Raw genomic sequence first — 26327 nt, 5'->3', positions numbered from 1 at the left:
ACTATTGTATTAAACCAGAATGAGAGGTTCTAGAATAGAATGTAGGTTGAATATGTTGTTGAGAGGAGGCTGGATCCTGAGATGTGGATGGAGTTTCTTTGTATAAAAATGGCCCCGAATAAATACATATAAACATATCAAAAACTGCCTTGGGTCATTGATTCCTGTGATCTTCCTACCTGACACTACAATGCATTACAACAGTTGCAGAAATTACCAGCACATGTGACAGTTATACTGCACACCTGTCAACAGGTCTGGCTTTATCACTCGTTGAGCCCGATGCAGCAACCTTTTTTGGCACCCCATAAACACTTTTTGTGTGCAGAGTTGAATGGTTTCACAGCCTCATTTAAAACACATACAGTTTAACTTAACAGAATATAAAGGTTATCCTCAAATACATTATAAATGGAATACAGACTATATATGGAACAGATATTACAAAAAACATTTATCAAATATAACTGTTTAATTTTGTAGATTAAAATTATATACACATTTTGTTTACATAACTATTAACATGTACTAAATGTGTTCATTTTGTAAAATACAATGTTCATAATTTAATAAATTTAACTCTATGGGCTTTCATGTGGCAGATGCCAATATTTAAGTTGAAAAGTTCAGCCTTTGTGCTACATCATTGTCAATAAAGAGAGTTGCCAAAAAGGACAGTGTCTCATCAATAATTGTTGATCTTGAGTATGTTTTAAATAAATGTAACTTAGAAAACATCTCTCTCCACTAGCCACTCTCATTGGAAAAGTTAAAAGTATGTGCAAAGCCACCCAGCTGTTAGGAAATATATCTTGAAATTGCAATGCTTCATGTGGAATATTTTTACTATCAGAGAGAGTTAAGTGAAAGTGTTTTAATTTTTCAGTTTGGTCTGATGCATTAATGTCCAAACACACCATCAGTAAGGGCTACCTGTAAATCTTTACAATGAGCTGAATTACCTTCAGCCAGCAGGCTGACATTTCAAACTATACAAAAATTCCCACAACTTTGTATGATTACATAGTTGCTGAAAATCTCACTTCAGATATGTGAAATCTGCATCAAACATGGTGAGACAAAACTCTTAGTTAAATGTTTCATCTGTGTTTTTCTTCTTTTTGTCTAAACGTTGACAATCAAACATCCTCATCTTTTTACATATGAGTGTATCTTTGAAGAAGTACCTGCTTCGAGAGATATGGCTAATATGTTTGCTTTTTTCCTTGCATTGTCAAATCCATTCTATTGGTACAAAGGCAAAAAGTACAGAGTGCCCTCTTTCAAGGCTGTTACAGTTGTAACATTTACCCTTTTGCTCTGCAAATATTTGGTAAAAGTGTTGATTTGATATAAAATGTCAGACCATGCGGAAAGGGCTATCAGAAACCTAAAGTCCAAATGTTTCCGATAGGCAATATGCTTTGTGTCAGGTACCTGTATTTACTGTATTTACATTTCTATTAGGGCATCATAGATTTCTGTTGGTTGGGTGTAAAATGTTTTCATCCTCTTGATGCTTATTTCTGGCGAGATACACTGAATAGCTTTACAGTTAGGGTAGGTACATGATTTAGTAAAATAATTAACTTTCGAGTTGGAATGGAAAACAGAGTGCAAGTAAGCTAGCCTCTTTAGATGTTTCGATTTCATCCAATGACACAAAACTCAGGGAACACCTATACTGAAGAACAAATTTAAACATTTCATAGCGTTGACCACTTAGACCTTGCAAATAAAGGCTGTACTTTTTCAGTTTTTGTTATTTTTTTGTGAAATCTGTAAACCAAATTGTCAGTGATGACTTTTTAGAATGGATTATGTCAGGTGTTCAGTCAAATATAACAAAATACTTTCTTTCTGCCATTGCTCTAAGTATAATATTAAGAGGGATTATATTTATTATTGCCACTGGACTTTGAAGGACACATCTACTGACATTTGTCTCTCCCCACAAGTCATAGGAACCAGTACCCTTCCTGTGAAAGTACTCCAGGGGGGTTTATGCAATGGGATGGTGAAAATCAGGCTTTCACAGCTGTCTCTATCTAGCCTAGTTGCTGACAACAGTTAGACGCTAGGCCAGATCCAATGCAATAAATCATCAGCACACTGCATATCAAAGCTAATAGTCTTTAATCCATCACCTGTCACTCCCTGCTGATTTTTCCTGTTTTTGCAGGATCCTTCTTTCTCCCTTTCTGATGATTTTGCTGGCTTTCTCTTCCTCCATCTTTCCGATCAGTGTGTTTGTCCCTCTCTTGCATGTGGGGAAAATCTGATGCTGAAAAAAAAGGGCCAGTGCCCCCCACCGGCAACCACAGGCTCATATTAAGCACTGGATGGAGGACCCTTTATGTGCTGAAACTAGAAAAACTATGCCAAAAGAGTGTATTCACAAAGTCTAAGTAAAAAGATTTTAATATTTCTCCTGTTCAGCTACCCCTATGTTTTGAGTACATTTAAAATCTCCATAGAATTTTACAAAGAATCGAAGTTCTTCGAATTCTTTGGCAGTCATAAATGTGTGTCGATATATGTAAAATATACACAAGCAAAATGCTAAACTTGCTGGAAAATTCTAGATGAGTAAATCATGCAGAGAAAGCAAATTTCACTTTTTTATTTCTTGTAGTTGTTGCTTAGTGGGGAAAACATATTTCCCCTTGAGGAAGCTTTTTCACCGACATAAAATGTTTTCCCTTCCCTTTCAAACCTTGCCAAGGCATTTACTTCTGCATTTGAAACCTTCACTGGATATCCCCAAAGTATGTGTTTGGAAGCATTCACCTACCAGTACTGCCGGGTGTCACACCAAGAAACTTAAATGTACTTTGCAAGGATATAATTCTACACATACTGATTCTGTGAATTAGGATGTGAAATTTGCCCATCCAAATAGCTGGTTTTGTGCACATAAGTAGAACTTAAATGCACAAAAACATGTATGATTCAGGCTCTGAATATTTAGATAGGCTGTGCGAGGTAGACCTCTGAATCGCGTATGTAGATTCAGAGTTCACAGAATTGCTTGGTGACTTCTAGTCCAAGGGCTCCTCATCAGAGTCCAGAAGGCCCGTATTTAATTGAAGGCCTAGTTTTTCCTCCAGCTGGAAGGACATCAGATCTTTCCGGGTGAGTATTCCTACTACTTGGTTGTGCAGGTCGACAACGGTGATATGACGAAGTCCCAGTGTCCGAAAAATAAGATATGTGCGCTGTAGAGAGAAGTGGGCCTGAACAGCCATTGCAGACTTGTTTATATAAGGCTCCTGTAAGCAAAACAGATCGAATCAATGTGTGAATAAGACTCTTGTAAAGACAAAATAAACTGCAGAAAAACACACTGAACACCTAATTGTCCAACAACAGATACAAGTTCAAATGTCCTTATGCTTTGGGCTAGACAGAAATTGCGTTATTCTCAGCACGTTTGCAAAATAGACCCTTCTTGAAAATCTGACTCCACTACATATCTGATAAGGAAGGAGGAAAATAAAGAGGACATTACATCATCAGGAACTTGAGAAACAAAGAAAAAGGAAGGAGGAAGGAGGGAAAATGGGGATGAAAAAAGAGAATGCCTAGAAAGGTGAAAATAGAAAGAGGCGAAGGACCCACCGCCCCTACCAGGATTATCTCTAAAAATTCATATACAAATGACTGAGAACCCCAAATTACACCTCGCGTATCCGACGTTATACACGCAGACAGCTATTGGAGCAAAAAAAAAGGTTGTTTTAGCAAGTTTGGGATGTGAAGTTATGTTTTTAAAAAATATATTTCAGCAAAACAAAGACTAGTTCAGTCATCTTCAGAATTACAATCATGCATTTGTGTGGCTTTACATAAAAAATGCATTTCACTAAGTTATTGCTGAAGCACAAGCATTTTTACAATTCCACACTAGGGATCCTCACACGTCTTCAAACGGGTATTTGCACGTCTTACACGCCAACATTTCAGAAGAGGAAAGTGGGTCATTTAAAAAATAACACGCCCAATATCCGTTTGAGCAAACTCTGGCAGGATGCAGTTAAGGCGCGGAGGAGGCGATGAATACTGGGAAGCTTATTTTCATAATATGGTTGTCAGGACTCAGAACACCTGCACAGCTAACCCCCTACAAAACACATGCCACACTTGCATGGAGTCCTGTGTAGTCTGAAAGATCTATGTAAACATGAATGGATCGAACAGATGTACTACTGAGAATGTAAGATGATGCCATGAAGTTATAGGTCCATGTTCTAGAGGATTTGTGCATACACCTTAGAGTGGGTTTCAGTGAACATATGATATATCAGCAGTACCTGTGCTTAATCTATTTGGTGGTTCCAAAGGTTCTGAGTCTATAGCCCTATCTTCATGCCACTAAAGAAGGAGACTCTCTTACACATGCAGCCCTAAACTCACATTCCTCATGTTGGTAGGTGGACAGATAAACCTTTTGTGATCCCCATTGAGGTCCTCCTTCAGAAATCTTGGTATGCATGCACACTTGATCTCTTTTGCCTGTTTTTGTTTTCTGGTTTCACCACCTTGAATAAAGTATGCATATGTTGGAGCAGATATGTTAATTAAGAAATTTCTAATTACTTATATGTGTGTATGCTAATGAGAAAAATGCATAGAGAAATTAATAGTCGAAAATAATGTGCATGTTTAGAAATGTGCCCTCGGGGAGTGATCACCACATGTACTAAAGTGACTAAATGTGCAAAATAATGAAAAATGTATGTGAAAAATGTACTAATATGTCATAATGAGATGTTTTGTATTAATTCAATAGTGTTAAGTTAGCTGTACCAGAGGCCTAGTTTCACTGGGCCTTGCTCGCTCTGAACATGGAGAATTTAAACGCCTTGCAAAGGACTGGTAACTGGGGGCTGTAACCTTGAACCGTTCTGAGTTCAAGTCGCTTAGCTAGAACATTCAGCAATGTACCGACGGACAGGAGATGGTGAAGACAATTTGAAACAATTATGTGTAGTGTAGGCTAAATGTACTTTCCCAGGACTTGAACAATGGAAGCACTAACTAGAGAACCATGTGCAACAATTTTGATTCCTGAAGAGCCGGATGATGTCCTCATCGCAAGAAGAACCAATCAGCGTTTTGTGAAATATAAGAATATGATTTAGTAAATGAAAACAATAGGTTAGAGTCATATCTTCCGACCGATTGACCAATTAGCGATTAGTGGGATGGAGTGGGAGACCCTAATAAAAAGTTGTGACAAGGGGTGAGGAATCAGAACTGCGAGGAGAATTTTGATGATGTCAGGAGACGCTGTCCGAGGTGCTGATATTGGGCTCATAGTCTGTGAGCCTGATCTGTAGCTGACTATTGATGACCTGAAGATGAAGATTGACTTGTTGCTGATCCACCTTGGATAGGTAGCTATGAAAATGTGACTGCCGATTTTGTGCCTTTTCTTCTAGGTACCAACTGTGCTGTTTTACAGAGATTAACACTTAGGTAGATTTTCCCAAATTAATGTTTTCTCTAAATTGTTTTCGCATGAAGACCCCCATGCAAATGCTAATTTTGGTTAGGTAGGCTGTTAGGGGTGACGTTGACAGTGACAAATGACTGACAAACTAAATTGCTGAATTACATTATTAATGCTGATATTCATAGCTTATGGTGTTGCTTTGTCGCACATGTTTTCTTCAAGAGATAATGGGGGTCATTCTGACTTCGGCAGGCGGCGGAGGCCGCCCGCCAAAGTTCCCCAAACAGAATACCGCAGCGCGGTCAAAAGACCGCCGCGGTAATTCTGAGTTTCCCGCTGGGCCGGCGGGCGACCGCCAGAAGGCCGCCCGCCCGCCCACCGGGAAACCCCCTTCCACGAGGATGCCGGCTCCGAATGGAGCCGGCGGAGTGGAAAGGGTGCGACGGGTGCAGTTGCACCCATCGCGATTTTCAGTGTCTGCTATGCAGACACTGAAAATCTTTGTGGGGCCCTGTTAGGGGGCCCCTGCAGTGCCCATGCCGTTGGCATGGGCACTGCAGGGGCCCCCAGGGGCCCCACGACACCCGTTCCCGCCAGCAAGGTTCTGGCGGTCAAAACCGCCAGAACCAGGCTGGCGGGAAGGGGGTCGGAATCCCCATGGCAGCGCTGCCTGCAGCGCCGCCATGGAGGATTCCTCAGGCCAGGGGAAAACCGTCGGGAAACCGCCGGTTTTCCTTTTCTGACTGCGGCTTTACCGCCGCGGTCAGAATTGGCCTGGATGCACCGCCAGCCTGTTGGAGGTGCATCTGCGGTCCCCGGCCCTGGCGGAATGACCCCCAATGTCTTTTAACTGATGAATTAATAAAGAGTTGATTTGAATAAACTTTGAACTAACAGATGACTTAGAATTGTAAGCAATAGGGAATGAAACTTGTTAACCCTTTTCCTGAATAGTGGTTATTTCTGATTAGTATGTTTTATATTATGGTTTCATAAAGTGTTTATCTTGTTTATTGATGTTGATTATTGGTTCAGTGGTCCCTGCATGACTAGGATACTTCATGCGATTCAAAAGGTTCATCGACCTATACGCGTCCCGTTGTAAGTTTACTTACCAAGGACCGGGCGCGCTAGCAGTTTTTGGCAGCAGCTTGATGGTTAGTTTCCTCGGAGAACGAGTTATGTGGTGATTGCTGGTTGTGGTACTAGTCTAAGTTAGGGTTAGTTGTTCGTATTTTTATGAGATTTGAATTTTGTTTTTCAGAAATGGCATTGTAGCAAGGATGAGGTCCCCTTAAGCCCAGAAATGACTTTCCCAGATCCTGGATCCTGCTAGTAAAGTTGGGTATGTTCTTGGCGAATTTCGAGATAGTGTGAAAGTGGTAGGTTGCGCTGGCACAGGCTTAAGCAAATCGCAGGTAAATTGTAATGTATGGGTGGTAAGTAGGGAGTCTGCGTACTCCAATTGAGGTTAGTAGGAGTGTGCGTACTCCATGGTATGAGAGTAGGGAAGTTGTTGAACTTCATATGTGTATGGTGCTTTGTGCTCAAAAATTATCCACGTGGTTGTTGGTGATGTACGTACTCTGCGTGGTCTAAGACTCCGGAGTAAATTGATAAGTGTAGGAGACACTTGGTTATATGTCGTAATCTGTCTGGTTTACTAGGTTAATTGGGCGTGGTCAACAAATCGGTGTGTGTGAGAATTGAGTAAAAGAAAAATTTGACTGAGATTTGTCGAGTTCTATGTGCACCAGGACAGAACCATTGATCAGCTGAGAGTAAAAATGTGTGGGTTGTATTTTGATTGCGAATGTGGGAGACTGAGAAAGATGAATAACTACAGTATATGAGCCAAGAGAGCCATTAGTGAAAATCTGTAAGGTCTCTAAAGCGATGGTGTCCCTTCCTGTAGTAAACCAGCAGGTTTGTTTTAGTTATTGGTTTTTGGTACATGCTCGCAATAATTAGCATTAGTTGTGGGAATTGAGCTGAGGAAGAGGCAATTGGTTGAGTAAGTGGGTGAAGGGAATCTTGGGAGTAAAAGTAATTTTATCATTGAATCGAAATAAACAAAGCAGGCAAAATGACGTTTTTCAAAGCATTTAAGAGTGCGATGAAGGGTGATACTTACATTCAAGTGTCAGTGGGGGGGGGCAACCCCACCGGAAAATAATCCAGCTTACATTGTGATGGAGGAGCGAGGTGTAGCACTGTGTTTGTGGTTGAAGCAATGGTGTAAGTTAACTAAAAACCAAGGGTCTTTAGCGTTTCCAGAGCATGGAACATTTAATTTGAGAATTTTGGATCAATTACGAATGTCATTGTATGACATGAAGCCATTACCGAGACCAGCACAGTTTGAAGCTTTAGCCGTTTGGGAGCTAGTGGCCAGACAACAACAAGAGATGAAGTTCAAAAGGAGGATGAAGCAAGTAAAGAAATCATTAGCTGAAGCTAGATGGGATTGGGAACAAAAGAAATGGAGAGCAGTGACATTACAGGATGTCAAATTGTTTCCTGCAATTACGGAGGGAGGTGAGGCAGAGAAGGAAGTAGTGCTAAAGAGGATGAGAGTGCAGGAAGAAAGAAAAAGAGAAAGTCTTATGTGGATGACGACGATTCTGATGTTGAGGATCTCATTACCCAGCTGTTAAGAGATCGACCTCCACCTTTAACGACCTATTCAGGGGGTCCAGGCACAAGTGCCACTGCCAAAACAGCTGCTCTGGCACAAGCCCAGGGAGCCGAGGGAGCTGTACAGGTAGAAGGCGGACAAATACCAGGGGTAGAATAGAGTACACCTAATGCAGGAACTATTACTGTAGTTCAAGCGCAGATACATCCAACTTCGGTGCAGAGAATTTATCCAGATGTGCCAGTTCTTGAGACAGTTTCGAGCATAATGGTACCAAGGGAGCAAGCACTTCCGAAGCCAATGCTGGTTCAGACAGACCCAACACCAATGTTATTGCCTTCAGCACAAGCGCAGGGTTTGCCAAAGTTTACACCAAGAACAGGAACGCAATCAGATATTACACCAGTCATGAATCAGGCAATGGGGGTAACATTCCCGCAAGGTGCAAGTGTTAGGGCAGCTCCAGATGCAATATCACTACCAATTACTGTTGGTCCAGCGGTACCCTTATTTGCGTAGAAGAAATCAGACACAGGGGAACAGAATGAATTATCAAAGAGTCTCGTGAGGAGGGGAGTGAGTGATCCTGTGCAGATGATGCCATCTGCAGGACAGACTTTCAATGGATCTAGACCTTTAATGGATCTTAGTCCACTTGTAGCGCTTCCAGATGCAGTGAATGGCACAAATGTGAGTCAGAGTTTGAAACTTTTGACCCCGCATACGTCAGGTGCAGTGGTGCAACAGCTACCAGTGCCAAATGCAAGTAATATTTCATTACAGGGATTGTCAGCTCAGCAGTTGAATGAGTGGTTAGATAGTTTAACTACACCTCAAAATGCATCTAAGGGCGAATATCAGATAAATCGTGTGAGGTTGAATAGAGAAGCAACCAAATTAGTTGAGGGAACAATGGGTGTGAACAGACTGAAATCTTACATCGAAGAAGAGCTGAGGTATTTATGCCCAAAGATTACATGAGAAGTGAGTAAAATACTTCAGAAATTGGCAGAGCTGGCAGAGAAGCATGATATTAAGATTGAGAAAACAAAGCTTTTAAAATGGCAGTTACAGATTAGATTTTGAGACAAAGGATTTTGAACACATGAGATCAGCAGGAATGAAGACACACTTGAGAGAATTGCTGCAGAGTGCACAGATTTGGGGAGCATTAGAGAAGTGGGAAGGTAGATGGACAAAGAAAAAAGATAAATGAAAATGGGATTCACAAGGAGGGTTTGAAAGTGTCGACAAGGGAGAATTAGTTAAGATGCTTCCAATGAGAGAAATCCCATGAGGGCAGTTTGTTCATGTTCCATGGCACAGGAGTGCTATAATGTCATTTACAAATGATTATCCCGGTTGAGTGGTATCAACAGAGAGATTTGTGAAGCTTTCCAAATGTTTGTGGGAAGACTTGAACACGCTATTGGAGATAGTGGTGCCAGCTAACTTGTGGGTTGAGTGTAAGAGAGCAGTAGACAGGCCGACAAGCGATCCAGAAGGGGATAAAGAAACAGGTGCACCTTCACCTGAGGTAATGAAAAATTATTATAAAGTGATCGAATTCCTGAAGACAAGAATCTCTCCTAAAAATATTGATTGGCAAAGGATTGACAGAACGGATTGACAGAACAGTTCAAGAGTCTAAAGAGTCAATACATACCTACTATGAAAGATTGTTGAAAGCATTTAAGGAGTACAGTGGTAAAGAAGCAATTGAGCCAAAGGACATGTTGCATTTTGTGTTCAGATTCGTCAAAGGTTTGAGACCAGAAGTAGGGCAGATGATTAAGAATCATTTGATTTGCTGGCAGGCAAAACCAATTAATGAGGTGTTGCAGTATGCAAAATACTGTAGCGATGAGACTGAATTGAAGCAGAAAAAGTTGAAAGAAAAAGCAACGGTGATGCAAATAAAAGCAGCCCAGGCAGGAGTGCAAGGGGCTATAGTACCGCTTATACCGCCGCAACAGAGAGCTGTTATGTTTCGGCCTCAAATGAGAGGTAGAAGACGTGGAATTGACATGATGCGTGGTCCAGATAGAGGGACTGTGGTTGTTCAGAATGACATGCAGGGAATTAAAAATATGTTGCCGTGTCATTTGTGCGGAAACGTGGGACACTGGAAGCGGGAGTGTCCATTGGTGGCGCAGGATGGTGTTGTTCAGCAAGGTGACGTCAGTACATTTCAAATTGTGAAAGTCCCAAAAATGAAAGGATTCATTCCTAATGTTCAGAATCTAGGACAGAATTTCTTATCGGTGCAGCAAATGCAGGTGCCATGCGCACAATTTACCCAATTACAACCAGTACAGCAGCAGGTCCCTATGGTACCTAGACAGCAAATGCAGATACCTCAAGCCCCGATGGAGCAGCAACAGGTGATGCTTACTCAGCAGATCACAGGTCAGAGGCAAGACAATAGTAATAACACAGTGCATCAGTTTCCATTTTACAGTGAGGATGAAATAAACGAAGAATGGATGAGTGACAGTTCGGATGAAGGAGCTTGTGTGCTTGACGCTTCCCCAGAAGTAGATCAGAGAGGACCTTTTGTGGAGGGAAAGGTGATGGGCTACAAGGTCTCATTCTCAGTGGATACAGGAGCTACGCGCTCTACAGAAAGAAGCATAGAAGTCCTGAATCTACCTCTTTCAGACAGGACAGTTCAAGTTGTGGGTGTGGAGAACAGACAGTTGACAAATCCAATCACAGAACCAGTGCAAGTTGAAACTGGAAATTATCAAGGCTTGCATAGATTTGTGGTGTGCGATTCAAGTCCCATATCCCTATTGGGAAGAGACTTAGGGCCAGATGTAGCAACTTTGCAAATTGCGACTTGCAATTTGCGAGTCCGAGCGACTCGCAAATTGCAACTCGCAATTTGCAATGCAGAACGGTGTCTCAGACACCGTCTGCGAGTCGCTATGGGGTCGCAAAGACCCACCTCATTAATATTAATGAGGTGGGTCGCTAATTGTGGCCCCATAGCAACTATGGGCACTCACGGATATGGAGGCCTGCTGTAGTCAGCAGACCTCCATGTTCGTGACTGCTTTTAAATAAAGCAGTTTTTTTTTCAAGTGTAGCCCGTTTTCCTTAAAGGAAAACGAGCTGCACTTAAAAAAAAAAACGAAACCTTTTGTTTCGGAATTTTTTCAGGGCAGGTAGTGGTCCGTAGGACCACTACCTGCCCTGAAAAAATAATTTGGGGTCCAGTCACAAAGGGGAAGGGGTTTGCGAGTGGGTTACCATCCACTTCAAGTGGATGGTAACTGCGACTCCATTTGCGACCGCATACGCGGTCGCAAATGGAGTTGCATACCAATCCGACTCGCAAATAGGAAGGGAACACCCCTTCCTATTTGCGACTCTGAAATGCATTTTGCGAGTCAGTCCCGACTCGCAAAATGCATTTCTGCATAGCAAACTCAGGTTTGCGACTCGCAAACTGCGATTTTCGCCGTTTGCGACTCGCTAACCGTTTGCTACATCTGGCCCTTACTGTGTAAGACAAAATGTTCCATTAATTGTTTGGACACTGGGATAGAAGTCCAGACAAATAGTGATGATGAAGATGAACAGGCGACTGAAATGTTGGTTAACAACTCCTAAGGAGAATACCCATTGATTGAATTTTTCCCAATGTTTACTGTGAAAGAATTGCATGCAGACCTGCAGGGAACAGTGAAGGAGGAGGTCTGGGATTTGACAGGGAATGAAGTAGGTCTGATTAAGGGAGCGGAGCGATTAAAATCACTCTGAAGCCCAATGTAGTGTTCCCGCAGCTACCACAGTATAACATGGCACAAAATGTTTTAATGAAGGTGGCACAAATAATTGGAGACTTTTTAAAACAAGGAGTTTTGAAAGAAGTGCTGAGCAGCCCATGTAATTCACCGATAATAGGTTTGAAAAAGGCATGTTGTAAAGTGTGAGTTGTGCAAGACTTGCGAAAAGTGAACGACATGGTGGTTAAATGTTGTCTGGTAGTGCACAATCCAGCAGTGATACTGTTTCAGATTCCTTGCGATACAGAGTGGTTCACAGTGGTAGATCTTTCACAAGCTTTCTTTTCTGTGCCTTTTCATGAAGATAGTCAGTTTCTTTTTAGTTTCAAATTCCTAGACAGAATCTACAGCTGGTGCAGGCTTCCACAAGGGTATACGGAGTCACCATCACTGTTTATTCAGATTTTGAAAAAGAACCTGGAGTCTTTAGAATTGCTATATCAATCGACCCTAGTGCAATACACTGATGATTTGTTAATCACATCCAGAACAAGGGACGAGTGTAAACATGACTCGATTGCCCTGTTGAATCATTTGGGAGAATTTGGACATAAGGTCTCACCTGTGAAATTGCAGTAGTGCCAAAAGTCAGTGAAATACTTGGGACACTAGATTGAGAAAGGATTGAGGAGAATCTCCTGGGAGAGGATTACCATGATTCTGCAGAGAAGTCCCCTAACTTCACAGAGAGATGTTAGGATGTTTCTGGGAATGGAGGGGTACTGCAGACAGTGGATTCCAAATTTTGCTGAAATTGCTAAAACTTTGCAGCAGTTGACACATAAGGAAGTTACCGATCCCATTACCTTAGATGAAGATCAGATGAAAGTATTCACTGAATTGAGAGAGAGTTTGTGCAGAGCTCCAGCATTGGGAATGCCTGATTACACAAAGCCTTTCACATTGTTTTGTCATGAACGTGATGCTTGTTCTTTGTTTGTTTTGACACAGGTCCATGGAGGTGCTTATCGCCCAGTAGTCTATTTTTCAGCAACCTTGGACCCGGTCGCAGCAGCTTTACTGGGTTGTCTGCGCGCAGTAGCCGCAGTTGGTCAAGGTCTTTCCCAATGTGAGGGGGTAGTCATGGGATACCCTTTGACGGTAATGGTACCACACTCTGTTGAGATTTTACTGACAAGAAAAAAAAAAAAATTGATGGGTGCAAGACTGACAAGGTATGACACGAGCATATTGGGTGCTCCAAATGTAACATTCAAAAGATGTACAGTGTTGAATCCAGCGACTTTGCTTCCAAGTGACACAGCTGAAATTGAAAAAGAGGAAGATATTGAGCATGATTGTCTTGAGGTGACTGAGCTGTGTACAAAACCGAGGCCTGATATTAGAGACACACGTTTAGAAGAAAATGATCAAATTGACTTTGTTGATGGCGTGTCTCAGAGATGGAGCCTGCACACTGAGAGCAGGATATGCTGTGTGCACACTTACAGGCACATTAAAAGCTTCATGGCTTCCAGGTGTATATTCTGCACAAGTAGCAGAATTAGTAGCTCTTACTAGAGCATGCTATGTTTCTGCAAGATTAAGAGTCACAATCTATACTGACAGTCAATATGGATTTGGAATTGTTCATGATTTTGGCCAGTTGTGGTCGCAGTGAGGTTTTATTACCTCTACTGGAACTCCAGTGAGAAATGGCAATCGAATAAAAGAGTTGTTGTACACAATCCAGTTACCTGAAGAAATTGCTGTGGTAAAATGCAGTGCACATCAAAAGACACAGGATTACATTTCATTGAGAAATGGATATGCAGATCAAGTCACAAGGTTTTGCGCATTGAAATGTATATCGTTAAAAGACAAGTGGGAACTAATGTCTGAAGAAGAAAATAACTGTGCAAGTTTTGCTTTGAAAATAATTGATACACTAGAAGAATTGAAAACATTGCAGGAAAATGCAGACAAGGAAGAAAAAAAACTTTGGGTAAAGTTCAAGTGTGTTCAAAGACCTGATGAAATGTGAGTTTCTGAGGAGGGTCAGATGGTGCTGCCAGACAGTTTGTTGACTCAGATGGCCAATTATTATCATGGCCAAGCACATATTGGAAGAGATGCCATGGTTAGGCTGTTTAAAGTTGATTGGTTTAATCCAAAATTCAGACAAGCAACAGAGGCAGTATGTCATCGATGTGTAATCTGCCAGCAACTAAATGTGGGGAAAGGGACAGTGGTGAATTTGAGCCACATTGGAAAAGCAGGAGAACCATTCAGCAGAATGCTGTTGGATTTCATTGAGATGCCTGCATGTGGTGGATTGAAGTACATGTTGGTGATTGTGTGTGTCTTTAGTCATTGGATTGAAGCATATCCCACCTGAAGGAATGATAGTCTCACAGTAGCAAAGCTGTTGCTTAGAGAGTTAATACCACAGTTCAGATTTCCGATCTCTTTAGAAACAGATAGGGGAACACACTTCAATAACGAAGTGATTAAAAGCTTATGTGCAGCATTAAACATTGAGCAGAAGTTGCATTGTAGTTACCTCCCAGAAGCATCAGGACTTGTAGAGCAAATGAATGGTACACTGAAATCTAGAATTGCCAAAAAGTGTGCAGTGACGAATCTGAAATGGCCAGACGCATTACCTTTGGTATTGATGTCAATGCGAAATATTCCTGACAGGAAGACAGGACTGCCAACCCATGAGATTCTCATGGGCAGAGCAATGAGGTTGCCAGCAATTCCAGCTAATGCTCTTGTCAATATTACAGATGATATGGTGTTGGACTACTGCAAGGGTCTGGCTGATGTGGTTCAATCTTTCTCTCAGCAGGTACAGGCTGTTACCTTGCCACCCATCCATGACCCAGGTCACAATCTGAGAGCTGGAGATTGGGTCGTCATCAAAAAGCATGTATAAAAGACTTGTTTAGAGCCACGTTGGAAAGGTTCATCCCAGGTGGTGCTGACAACTATGACAGCTGTGAAGTGTGCAGGACCGCCGAACTGGATACACGCAAGCCACACAAAGAGAGTGGTGAGTCCGCAAGAGCATGAAGAAGTGTTGTTGAGAGCACTAACGGCAGCGAAACATGTGGCTGTACCTGAACCGGAACAAGAGCAGATTGAACCTGAAATTGATCCTGAACTGGTGGAAGATGGGTCAATCACCCCTGAAAGAGATGAAAGTGAAGAATTGCAGGGGGGTGAGCAAGAGTCTAACAACTCGACAGATACAGCAGGAGAACCGAGCACAGCAGGGGTTCTCCCAGAAGCAGACGGTGCTGAAAAACAGGCAGAGCAAGTGTCAGATCAAGGGGGTGAAAGAGTTGAGACGGATCAAAGTCAAGGTGGTCCGACTTCTCCTGAACGCGTTGCAGGTCCATCAAGAGAAAGAGGAAAAGAGAAGAGTCCAATTCTGAAGAGAATATTGACAGAAGGAACAAGAAAAGGAGACAATTGCCCTGAATCGCAATTTGGAAAGAAGAAAGAAGAAAGAATTGGTTATAAATGAACCAATAGCGGAAGAAGTGGATGCTATGAGAAAAGACTAATTAAGTGAAGGAGAGTTAGGTGGACAAAGAAGGTTGAAAAGAAATAGAGTAGCAAGTCGAAGATACGCAGGTCCTGAGTGGGCATATGCAGCAACAAGTGAATGGCAAAACGAGTTCATGTCTTTTTGCTTTGACAGAGAAGTTCTGAATCAGTACTTTGATGCAACCTGAAGGAAATCAATAGACTGAGCTGTTGAGCTAATCTGAAGAAAAATCTAAAAAGAGACTGTTGAAATAAAACCGGAAAAGACATTGATAGCCTGATTTGACATTTGAAAACCTGGATGTAACAGGCTTCTAACCGATTTTCCCAATTTTCATTTTCCTGCTGCACTTAATTAAGGGTTATTTCTTGCTTTCTGATTCTTTATAGATCATGGCTGAATTAAATAATTGCGTTGGAAATATTAGATATTGTAGGTATTTGAGTGTGGGAGTGGCAATTATGTGTGGAATAATGTTCATAATAATGATTGTGGGTATGTCTGTTCATGAAATGAAGGAGGCTACTATTGCTTCTATTCCTGAAACTACTACATTAACAGCTTTAGAGAGATTTAAGTTAGATGAAAAATATTTGCATGATTATACTAATGCACAAGGAGAGCTTTCTTCTAATGTGTTCTATCGGTTGTTGAGTGAGTATGTGGAGATGATGGATGCAAGGAATTGTCTTGTGTGTACGCAATTTCCTTCCTCTGTGGAAGAAGGGATTACATACCATAGCTTGCCTTTAACATATGGCATAACTTGTAGTCTCCTACTAACCAGATTCTATAACCAAGAGTATATTCAATATTTTTATTCCAATCACGATATAGTGTTCTCCTTTGTTCCTATTATTAGATAATTGAGTAAAGTAGCTAAGAAGCATGATATAGTATTAGTTAGGGGATTCTTTGAGCCAACACTAACATTTGGTACTGCTTATGCACACCACAACAACCTAACTTGCTTATTAACCCCATTAGAAAAGATCTTTATAGGGCATACTGATGACAGAAGGAAAGCATTGAAGGAAAAGTTAGAGAAAGGATTGGAAAAAAAATAATATAAGAATGATTATGCTTATACTGCTATTAAAACACAAGGGAGATTATCTTTAGATGCATTACATATAGGGATGCTTTGTAAATATATAGGCCAAAATCATGCATTGACACCTTATTTGTGGGAACGAGTGAATGTAGGCATGTGTTTTTGTTCCAGTGTAAATGGACTTTTATGCTGAATGGTCAGAACCCTGCGATTCCTGGGATCTACTATATTTGTGGAGTTAATGCTTATTACCGTCTTCCTAGAGGGTGGTATGGGACATGTTATTTGGGGATAGTTTTCCCTAAAATCTATCAGATAGATGATTTAAAGAAAATTCCGAAAGTGACTGAATTACAACATGAGCGACAGAGGAAGGAAACCACTTCTGCAATTGTGGGAGATATTTTTGGTGCAATAATTACTTCTGTAGGGGTTATTCTGAATGCAATTATAATATGAAAGTTGTCTACTATTGTGGATACCATGCTGACAAACTTTACAGGGGCAATAATCCTGTTAAATACTGAATTGGCTGCGGACAGAGCTATGACGCTTCAAAATAGGGTTGCTTTAGACATAATTTTGGCAAAAGACGGCGGAGTCTGTAAAATGATTAATGCTAGGCATTGTTGCTCATATATTCCAGAGAATGATAAGGAGATAAGAGACTTAGGGCCAGATGTAGGAAGCATTTTGGACGTCGCAAACAGCGATTTTCGCTGTTTGCGACGTGCAAAATGCACTTTGCAATGTACAAAACCCGTTTTGCGATTCAGTAACCTAGTTACCAAATCGCAAAATGGGTTTGCGAGTTGCAATTAGGAAGGGGTGTCCCCTTCCTAATTGCGAGTTGCAGTGCAATGCAGGATTGCTTTGTGACCGCAGTCGCAAAGCAATCGCAGTTTGCACCCATTTGAAATGGGTGGTAACCCATTCGCAAAAGGGAAGGGGTCCCCATGGGACTCCTTCCCCATTGTGAATGGAACTGCAAACATTTTTTCAGAGCAGGCAGTGGTCCTGTGGACCACTGCCTGCTCTGAAAAAATGAAACAAAAACGCTTCATTTTTCGTTTTTGTAATGCGTCTCGTTTTCCTTTATGGAAAACGTGCTGCATTACCAAAAAAAAAACTGCTTTATTAAAAAGCAGTCACAGACAAGGTGTTCTGCTGTCCGCAGCAGGCCACCATCCCTGTGAATGCCGCCACTCGCAAGGGGGTCGCAAATTGCGACCCACCTCATGAATATTAATGAGGTGGGCCTTTGCGACCCCCTTGCAAGTCGCAGATGGTGTCAGGGACACCATCCTACATTCCGATTTGCGACTCGCAAATTGCGAGTCGCTCTGACTTGCAATTTGCAAGTCGCAATTTGGAACCTACCTACATGTGGCCCTTGCTTACTAACTTAACTAATTCAAGCAAGGATTTGAAGGATTTGAAGGAACCAGGGGTTTAGGAAAAAGTTGGAAATGGATTTGCCTCTGTGGGAAATTGGTTTAGTCAAATTTGGAATGGGGTATTATGGAAAATTGTCCAGGGAATATTAATTGTCATTGTTTCCATATTAGGATTATGGGGTGCATGCAAATTATGGCAAAAGATAAAATTAAGGAAATCTAAGAATGATCAGAGGAGGGAAGAACCACCTAGTTGGCGAATTTATAGGGAAAACTCAAGAAGAAGGCAAAATACATCTGAGACAGAATTATAAAGTGTGATAAAGAAGGTGTGATGACATACTTAGTCATGAGAAGAGGGATTGTTGGAGCATATATGTTAATTAAGAAATTTCTAATGACTTATACAGTATGTGTGTATACTAATGAGAAAAATGCATAGAGAAATTAATAGTAGAAAATAATGTGTGTGTTTAGAAATGTGCCCTCGGGGAGTGATCACCACATGTACTAAAGTGACTAAGGGGGTCATTCTGACCTTGGCGGTCCATGACCGCCATGGCGGAGTGCGGCGGAAGCACCGCCAACAGGCTGGCGGTGCTCCCATGGGCATTCTGACCGCGGCGGTACAGCTGCGGTCAGAAACGGGAAACCGGCGGTGTCCCGCCGGTTTCCCGCTGCCCCTGGGAATCCTCCACGGCGGCGCTGCAAGCAGCGCCGCCATGGGGATTCCGACCCCCTTACCGCCAGCCTGTTTCTGGCGGTGTCCACCGCCGGAACCAGGATGGCGGGAACGGGTGCCATGGGGCCCCTGGGGGCCCCTGCACTGCCCATGCCACTGGCATGGGCAGTGCAGGGGCCCCCTAACAGGGCCCCACAAAGATTTTCACTGTCTGCTTAGCAGACAGTGAAAATCGCGACGGGTTCCACTGCACCCGTCGCACCCCTTCAACTCCACCGGCTCCATTCCGAGCTGGCTTCATTGTTGAAGGGGCTGTCCCGCTGGCCTGGCCGGCGGTCTTCTGGCGGTCGCCCGCCGGGCCAGCGGGAAAGCCGGAATGACCGCGGTGGTCTTTTGACCGCGGTGCGGTCTTTCGGCGGGAACCGCTTGGTGGGCGGCGACCGCCGCGGTCAGAATGACCGCCTAAATGTGCGAAATAATGAAAAATATATGAGAAAAATGTACTGATATGTTATAATGAGATGTATAACCTATGTTTTGTATTAATTCAATAGTGTTAAGTTAGCAGTATTGGAGGCCTAGTTTCACTGAGCCTTGTTCGCTCTGAACATGGAGAATTCGAACGCCTTGCAAAGGACTGGTAACCGGGGACTGCAACCTTGAACCGCTCAGAGTCCAAGTTGCTTAGCTAGAACATTCTGCAATGTACCGACAGACAGTAGATGGTGAAGGCAATTTGAAACAATTATGTGTAGTGTAGGCTAAATGTACTTTCCCAGGACTTGAACAATGGAAGCACTGACTAGAGAACAATGTGCAACAATTTTGATACCTGAAGAGCCGGATGATGTCCTCATCGCAAGAAGAACCAATCAGCGTTTTGTGAAATATAAGAATATGATTTGGTAAATAAAAACTATAGGTTAGAGTCATACCTTCTGATCGATTGACCAATTAGCAATTAGTGGGATGGACTGGGAGACCCTAATAAAAAGTCGTGACAAGGGGTGAGGAATCAGAACTGTGAGGAGAAAGTTGATGACGTCAGGAGACGCTGTCCGAGGTGCTGTCACTGAGACAGTTTTACTTGGGCTCATACTTTGTGAGACTAATCTGTAGCTGACTATTGATGACCTGAAGACAAAGACTGACTTGTTGCTGATCCATCTTGGATAGGTAGCTATGAAAATGTGACTGACAATGTTGTGCCTTTTCTTCTAGGTACCAACTGCGCTGTTTTACAGAGATTCACACTTAGGTAGATTTTTCCAAATTAATGTTTTCTCTAAATTGTTTTCGCATGAAGACCCCCATGCTAATGCTAATTTTGGTTAGGTAGGCTGTTAGGTGTGACGTTGACAGTGACAGACTGACAAACTAAATTGCTGAATTACATTATTAATGCTGATATTAATAGCTTTTGGTGTTGCTTTGTCGCATATGTTTTCTTCATGAGATAATGTCTTTTAACTGATGAATTAATAAAGAGTTGATTTGAATAAACTTTGAACTAACAGATGACTTAGAATTGTAAGCAATAGGGAATGAAACTTGTTAACCCGTTTCCTGAGTAGTGGTTATTTCTGATTAGTATGTTTTATATTATGGTTTCATAAAGTGTTTATCTTGTTTATTGATGTTGATTATTGGTTCAGTGGTCACTGCATGACTAGGATACTCCATGGGATTCAAAAGGTTCATTGACCTATATGTGTCCCCTTGTAAGTTTACTCTCTACATGTGTATGATGTGGTATTTGTATAGCTGAAACCTTTTCGATTGGAAGCAGAGCACTATATAGGTTAATACAGCCAATCAGTGATTGGAGAAGAAGCTGAGTTCTAGGGTTGGAGATGAGCTATTTCTTTGTAGTGATGTGATGTTCTTAATAGAGGTGCACCTTCAGCTGGTTCCAAAATTGGAACAGGATTGACACAGTCCTGTGGCCATGTTTTTGTATTTTTGCACTTTTTCACCACCAGTCTGATGGTGTTAATTGTGGGTTTAGTAAGTGACACAGGTTTTGCGCCTTTCAGCCAGATAGGTCAGGGGCCATTTGTGATGCTTTTGTAGGGGATGTACCTGGTTTTGAAGATTGTGGAAGCTGGCAAGGGAAACCAGTTGACTTCTATCTGAGTTGGGTGTCATGGCCATATTTCTTCATGTCCTTGACAAAACATGCTGCAGTGTTTAGGAAACTGTTAATGAGGGTCAGAGTGGCATTATGGGGACTGTAAAGTACAGCTATCCAGATTTGAAAGTATAAGGTCATTAACAGTAAGTCTGATGACTCATATAGGCAGCAATTATTGTACTTTCTTCAGTACAGAAAGATAGCACTGGGTAAAAGTTGGGGTTTGAATATCTCCAGGGTCATGTGGTTGAGCCAGTTTTAGATTGAGTGTTCATTATTCTTTTTGGCATATCGTAGGAATTTTGTTCTGGTCGGGTTGAACTTCAGATGGGTGGAGGAAACACAGGACTGGATGAGTAGCAGGCAGTGTTTGAACACAGGAGACTTTCACATAGAGTTATATGCTGCTGGAGTATTGGTGATGTATGATGCTGTTATCAGTGAGTAAAGTCCTGAGGGCATCACATAGAGGTTGAAGATGACAAGGAGCAGAATGAAACCACAGGGGACTTTACAAGTGATAGGGATCTTCTGAGCCTGTGGGTGCCCATGAAAGAAAACTAGTGTTAGTTGAATAGGTGGAAGCAGAGTTAGAGATGGATGTTGCCAGTGAACTCCATTGGAGACTTCAGAGTGTGGATGTAGGTGGGATGATTGACAAACGGCTTGAAGATGGCTGAGGATTTCAACAATATCAGCAGTCAGTGTTGCCTTTATCTGTGGTCAGGATGCCACTGTCTATGATATGCAATGCAGCTGTCTCAATGCTGCGTGTGGCAACCTTAAGCTGTAATATACTCATGCAGCAGTCAGTTGGCACTGATGTGAACTTGAGGTTGTGCACATAGTGCTTTAAGGTCTCATTTACAGAAAGCTGTTAGCTGTATGTTGTTGAAGATTTGAATAATGCCAATATTTAGAGAGGAATGTGGCTCAGCCCATTTCTTTGCTTTCTTGTCACTCTTATTTTCTTGCTTCTTATTGGAATTGATTTTCATCATCTTCGTGTGTTTGCCCCTCCCCTGAAGCATAGCTTCTTTACCATGCTCTGTTTGTATGACTTGTATGCTTTTACTGTTCACATTCAGAGGCTATTTTTTTATTATTGGCCTTAGCACTTCTTGGGAGTGCATGTATTTTCTTGCTCTCCCCCTTATATACAACTTGCCCCCTCAAATCCCTCTCCTCTGTGAGTTTCATGTTGTTCACCCTCTGCACCCAGCTCGTCCATTGCTTCCCCCAGCCATATAATTTTTGCTTGCTTATTTTATTTTCAATCCCCAACCCCCAACATCCTTCATTGCATTCTCTATCCCTGCTCCATTTTGCTCCCCACTTCCCCTCTCCAGTGTTGACTTATCTCTTACTGCCTAGTTGTTCCCCTACCCCTCCACCTCACGTTCTTTTTTTTAACATTTATTGAAGATTTGCCAGCTATAATGTTTCTTGCTTGACCTCACTTTTATTAAAAAGCTTTTTTTGCACATATTATTCACTTTTCAACATTTACAGGCCTAAGATGTGCATCTGCCAACATGGAATTGTAAATTATACAAAAATTATTATTGTGTCATACCGTATTCATGAATATATGTGGTGACGCATGCTTACATATGCCAGTACGCTGTTCTGCTGTATCATCATGACACATACATATCATATAATTTTTTCTATGTTTTTTCTTTTTCAATGCTGTTCAGGATCTGCCAAAAAAATTATTTATTTTTCCTGATGCGGAATAGCATCAACAAAAAGCATTGACAAAGCCATTATGTCTGCATTGCCAGACCGCAAAGAGGAGACTTTGCCAGTGCTTTCTCAATGGTTCTGGCCATGAAGATAAGTGAGTTTGGAGGCCATATTTGGCAAAGTCATTAAGGTTTGGTGCGGTTTCTTCAGGGAAGGGAGGATTTGGCCTGTCTTGTGAGCTTCTGCAAAGATGCTTTGAGTGAGGCATTGATAGCGATAAGTGAGGTGAGGGAACTTCTCTGAACAGGACTTCAGAATGTATATGGAAAAATATCCCTATTCTCTGTTTTGCAGCTTGGGACCACTGAAAAAAAGCGGTTCTATCATGCGTTAAATAGAAGTTGGACTTTTGTTAACGCTCGTTATGATCTGAGAAACTTGGAATAGAGCAGTAAGAATATCGCAAGGAAAAAAAAAACAAGGTGTGGTAAGAGGTTTTTCACTGAGACAGTTTTACATGTCGATATTCCTGTAGACCTTAGAAAGAACGACAGGTTTGATCATCAACTTCGCCCTTGAATTTCTACTTTTCATCCTTGTAACCAATATTGACTGTAGGCTGGAGGAATATGTCTTGTGCAGCTGTTGCGTCGGTATAGTTTACATTTTCAAGCAAACATGAAAAACGTATTCTAGATAATAGACATAGTGCAAACCTGGCTGCAAGACGCAGTAGGGAACTTCCCAAAGAACACTGTTGTGTCAAGGTCTCTACATTAAACATCAGGGTAGGAGGCAGCTGAGACCAGATCACCCAAAGCAGACATGATGAGGACATTGTTAATTGGGACAACGGTAAACAACAGATTACACAGCTAGTTTGTAAATATAATATAAGGTCCAGCGCAGGGTTGTGAAAAGTTGCATAATTTGCTTTTGGGTATGTAGGCAAAATTCTGCAAATTTGTGCAAATTGCAAAACAGAAATTTAGTGCTACATTTTAGCACAAAATGCAGTCTTGTGTCCATTTTGGAAGCAAGGTGCATATTGTGCCAAACAAAGATACGGCAAAAAAGAAAAGAACCTTGAACTGCAACCGCTCGTGTTCTGGTCATTGTCATAACAAGCAGAATGTTAAATTTGCTAAATGACTCAATATTACGCCTGCATTACATAAATATCGCTGGGGCCTGAGCCACAGAGCTAAAGCAATATTTTTTTTATCAAGTACCAAAACTGGGTTTAAGCCCATTTTTTTCAAATTACTAATTCACCGGCTTAGACCATCACCTGTTCCCCCCTGCTGGACGATTGTGCTTTACACTCTGTGCAAAGCCTTACTGTGTTTACCTCTTGGTGTGTACTGGCGCACATATGACAACAGTGTCATCGCACGCCCCTGACGGTGCAGACTGGACAAACGGGTGGGAAGTTCGCATAAGTGGACATACAGTGGAGGCAAAAGTTTACAGAAACAGCACTCAAGTGCATTGCTTCACATTACTTAGCAGTTACTCAAGAGCTAAAAGTGACATATAAATGATCCATTCTATTAACATTGCATCGATGCGTCACTCTGGAATGCATTTTCACAGAAAAAAAGCGGTCAAATTGTCTCCTTTGTTGTATTTTCGTGTTGGCTCATTTTTACAACATCTGTTATGTTTATACGGCAGGAATTAGAAGGCAGGAATGCTGTTTGTGCTCTGCTACTTTTGTTGAAAGTGCACCGTCTTGGGCTTGGCACTGTTTATATAAATCAGTGAGGCTGACACAGCCATCATAAACAAATGATCAGAAATATAACAAACACATTGTTCAGAGAGGAAATGTTTGTTTTTGTAGTTGGCTCCGGCTCTTACCAGATTGATGAAGAGATGCTGGTACCGAGGGTCTGTACTGTAGCGCTTCAGCAGGCTGCTTACTCGAAGCACATCAGGCAACTTCTCCACCACTACCTGAAACAGTCAAAGCAGTGTGGTGTAACCATTGGCCCATACCATAAAAGTGAGAGGTTACCATTCTGTGAACAGTCAACCATCAGCCCAGCACTATGCAACCATGTGAACCTGGCTAGTGAGATCTTATCATTCTGCGGCGTTAAAGCAATGTGGCGTAACCATGGGTCATATCTATGCAAGTGCATGCTCCTGGCCAGTAAGCGTTTCCTAGTCTGCGAACAGTACAAGCGGTGTGGTGTAATCATGGGCCCATAGCTATGCAAGCTCACACACCTGTCCAGTAAGAGGTTACTGTCCTGCAAACTGTCAAAGCAATGAGGCATAACCATCAGCCCATCTCTATGCAAGCACATGCATCTGGCCAAGGAGAGGTTACCAGTCTGTGTACAATCAAAGCGATGAGGTGGAAACCATTGGCCAATCCCTATGCAAGCACATGAATCTGGCCAAGGAGAGGTTACCAGTCTGTGTACAATCAAAGCGATGAGGTGGAAACCATTGGCCAATCCCTATGCAAGCACATGCATCTGGCCAAGGAGAGGTTACCAGTCTGCGTACAATCAAAGCGATGAGGTGGAAACCATTGGCCAATCCCTATGCAAGCACATGCACCTGGCCAGTTGGAGGTTACCAGTCTGTGAACAGTCAATGCAATGTGTCGTAACCATTGGCCCAGCCCTATGCAAGTCCATGCACGTGGCTAGTGACAGTTTACCACTCTGCGAACAATCAAAGCAATGTGCCCTAACTATTAGCCCGTCCCTATGCAAAAGCATGCACCTGTCCAGTGAGAGATAACTAGTCTGTGAATGTAACATTGATAAGAAATGGCCTGATTCACGGAGAATTGATATGACTTACTCTTGGAGTAGTGGTGGCTCAGTGGTGTGGCTTAGTGAGATTTAGTGTCTGGCCCTCTAATTTTCCAACTAAAACAGCAGTGGGCTGCAGGGTGGATGGGCGAGATGACCAAGTTTCGAAGTGGACTGTTTCCATGAATAACAAGGTTACCACTGATTTGCACTAGGTGGGCATCTGTCTAGAGTGGCAGTGTGTGTGAAAAACAGTGGGGTGCAATGCTACCCTGAGTGACTGAAACTGGTTAGCCTATTTGAAAGCATTCATCCAAACACTTCTGGGTGTTTAATTGCCAGTAGCATGCATGGAAATCTGAGACTGGTGCAACAAATTCAATGAATGTGAATTTTAAAAAGTAGCACATTTTCACCCATTTAAGTACCTCTATGGATGCAAATGTACTCATTTTTGGTGTACAAACTACCTTTTATATTTAAGTGTCCACTCCAGAAAATGAATGTTTAATGCTCCTAGAAACTGAGAACAATGAGAAAAATGACACAGACATAGCAGATGTGATTCAGGGCCCACAGACCCAACTACCAAGCCAAGAATGCATTTGGTTGGTGGCGCACCCCAACACCATTATGAAGCTACGTTCCTGCCCATCCAACCTGAGCCAGGTAGTTCTCCCTAGGAACTCATGGCTACGATCACATACAACACAACAGTCTGGAGCCCTTGCCCTGGGATCATTTATTTTAAATGTATTTTTATTTAACGCACCCTTCTTTGTGCCTGCTATTAAAAGCCTTGATTGTAGAATTGTCAAATTGGTGCATATAGGCAACATTATTTTTCCATCCTCGCCTTCTATAAATCATTTTATCACGTGACTGACAGCCTCATATAATAAACTTGAGTTGCAAATAGAGGTGGGTGTACCAGCAAATTAATAGGGCGAGCAGAGATAGGCAAGGTTCTCGTTTAGCTCTAAGATTACATGCATGACCCTAGCCATGAAGATATTTGGCATGTATATTGTGCAACAAGCTTAATGTAGAAATATGTTTTAGTCTCCTCAAACTCCAAAAACGTGTATTTCTTTAATATGCAGAAGATTGTATCACAATTAATACATCAGATTGGATCACACTTAAGCAGACATTTATTAAAAGTGATTTAAACATGAACCTAGAAACATGAATTACTTCTTCACCAA

At 42.0% G+C, this 26327-nt stretch overlaps 1 protein-coding gene across 1 annotated transcript in view; it reads right to left on the bottom strand.

Annotated features, from left to right (window-relative positions):
• Positions 1 to 426: 426 nt before the first annotated feature.
• Positions 427 to 26327, bottom strand: part of LOC138282493 (chloride channel protein C-like) — an 858631-nt gene continuing 832730 nt past the window's right edge. Inside the window, exons 15-16 of the mRNA XM_069220139.1 lie at positions 24209 to 24304; positions 427 to 3272 (exon numbers count right to left, since the gene is read on the bottom strand). Coding sequence (XP_069076240.1) covers positions 3042 to 3272; positions 24209 to 24304 — 327 coding nt within the window. The 3' untranslated portion in view covers positions 427 to 3041. The remainder of the gene's footprint in view (positions 3273 to 24208; positions 24305 to 26327) is intronic.

Source organism: Pleurodeles waltl, chromosome 2_2 (assembly GCF_031143425.1).
Source record: "Pleurodeles waltl isolate 20211129_DDA chromosome 2_2, aPleWal1.hap1.20221129, whole genome shotgun sequence".
NCBI classification, from domain to species: Eukaryota; Metazoa; Chordata; class Amphibia; order Caudata; family Salamandridae; genus Pleurodeles; species Pleurodeles waltl.
The sequence above is the reverse complement of the archived record's forward strand: the minus strand, read 5'-3'. Positions and strand labels throughout refer to the sequence as shown.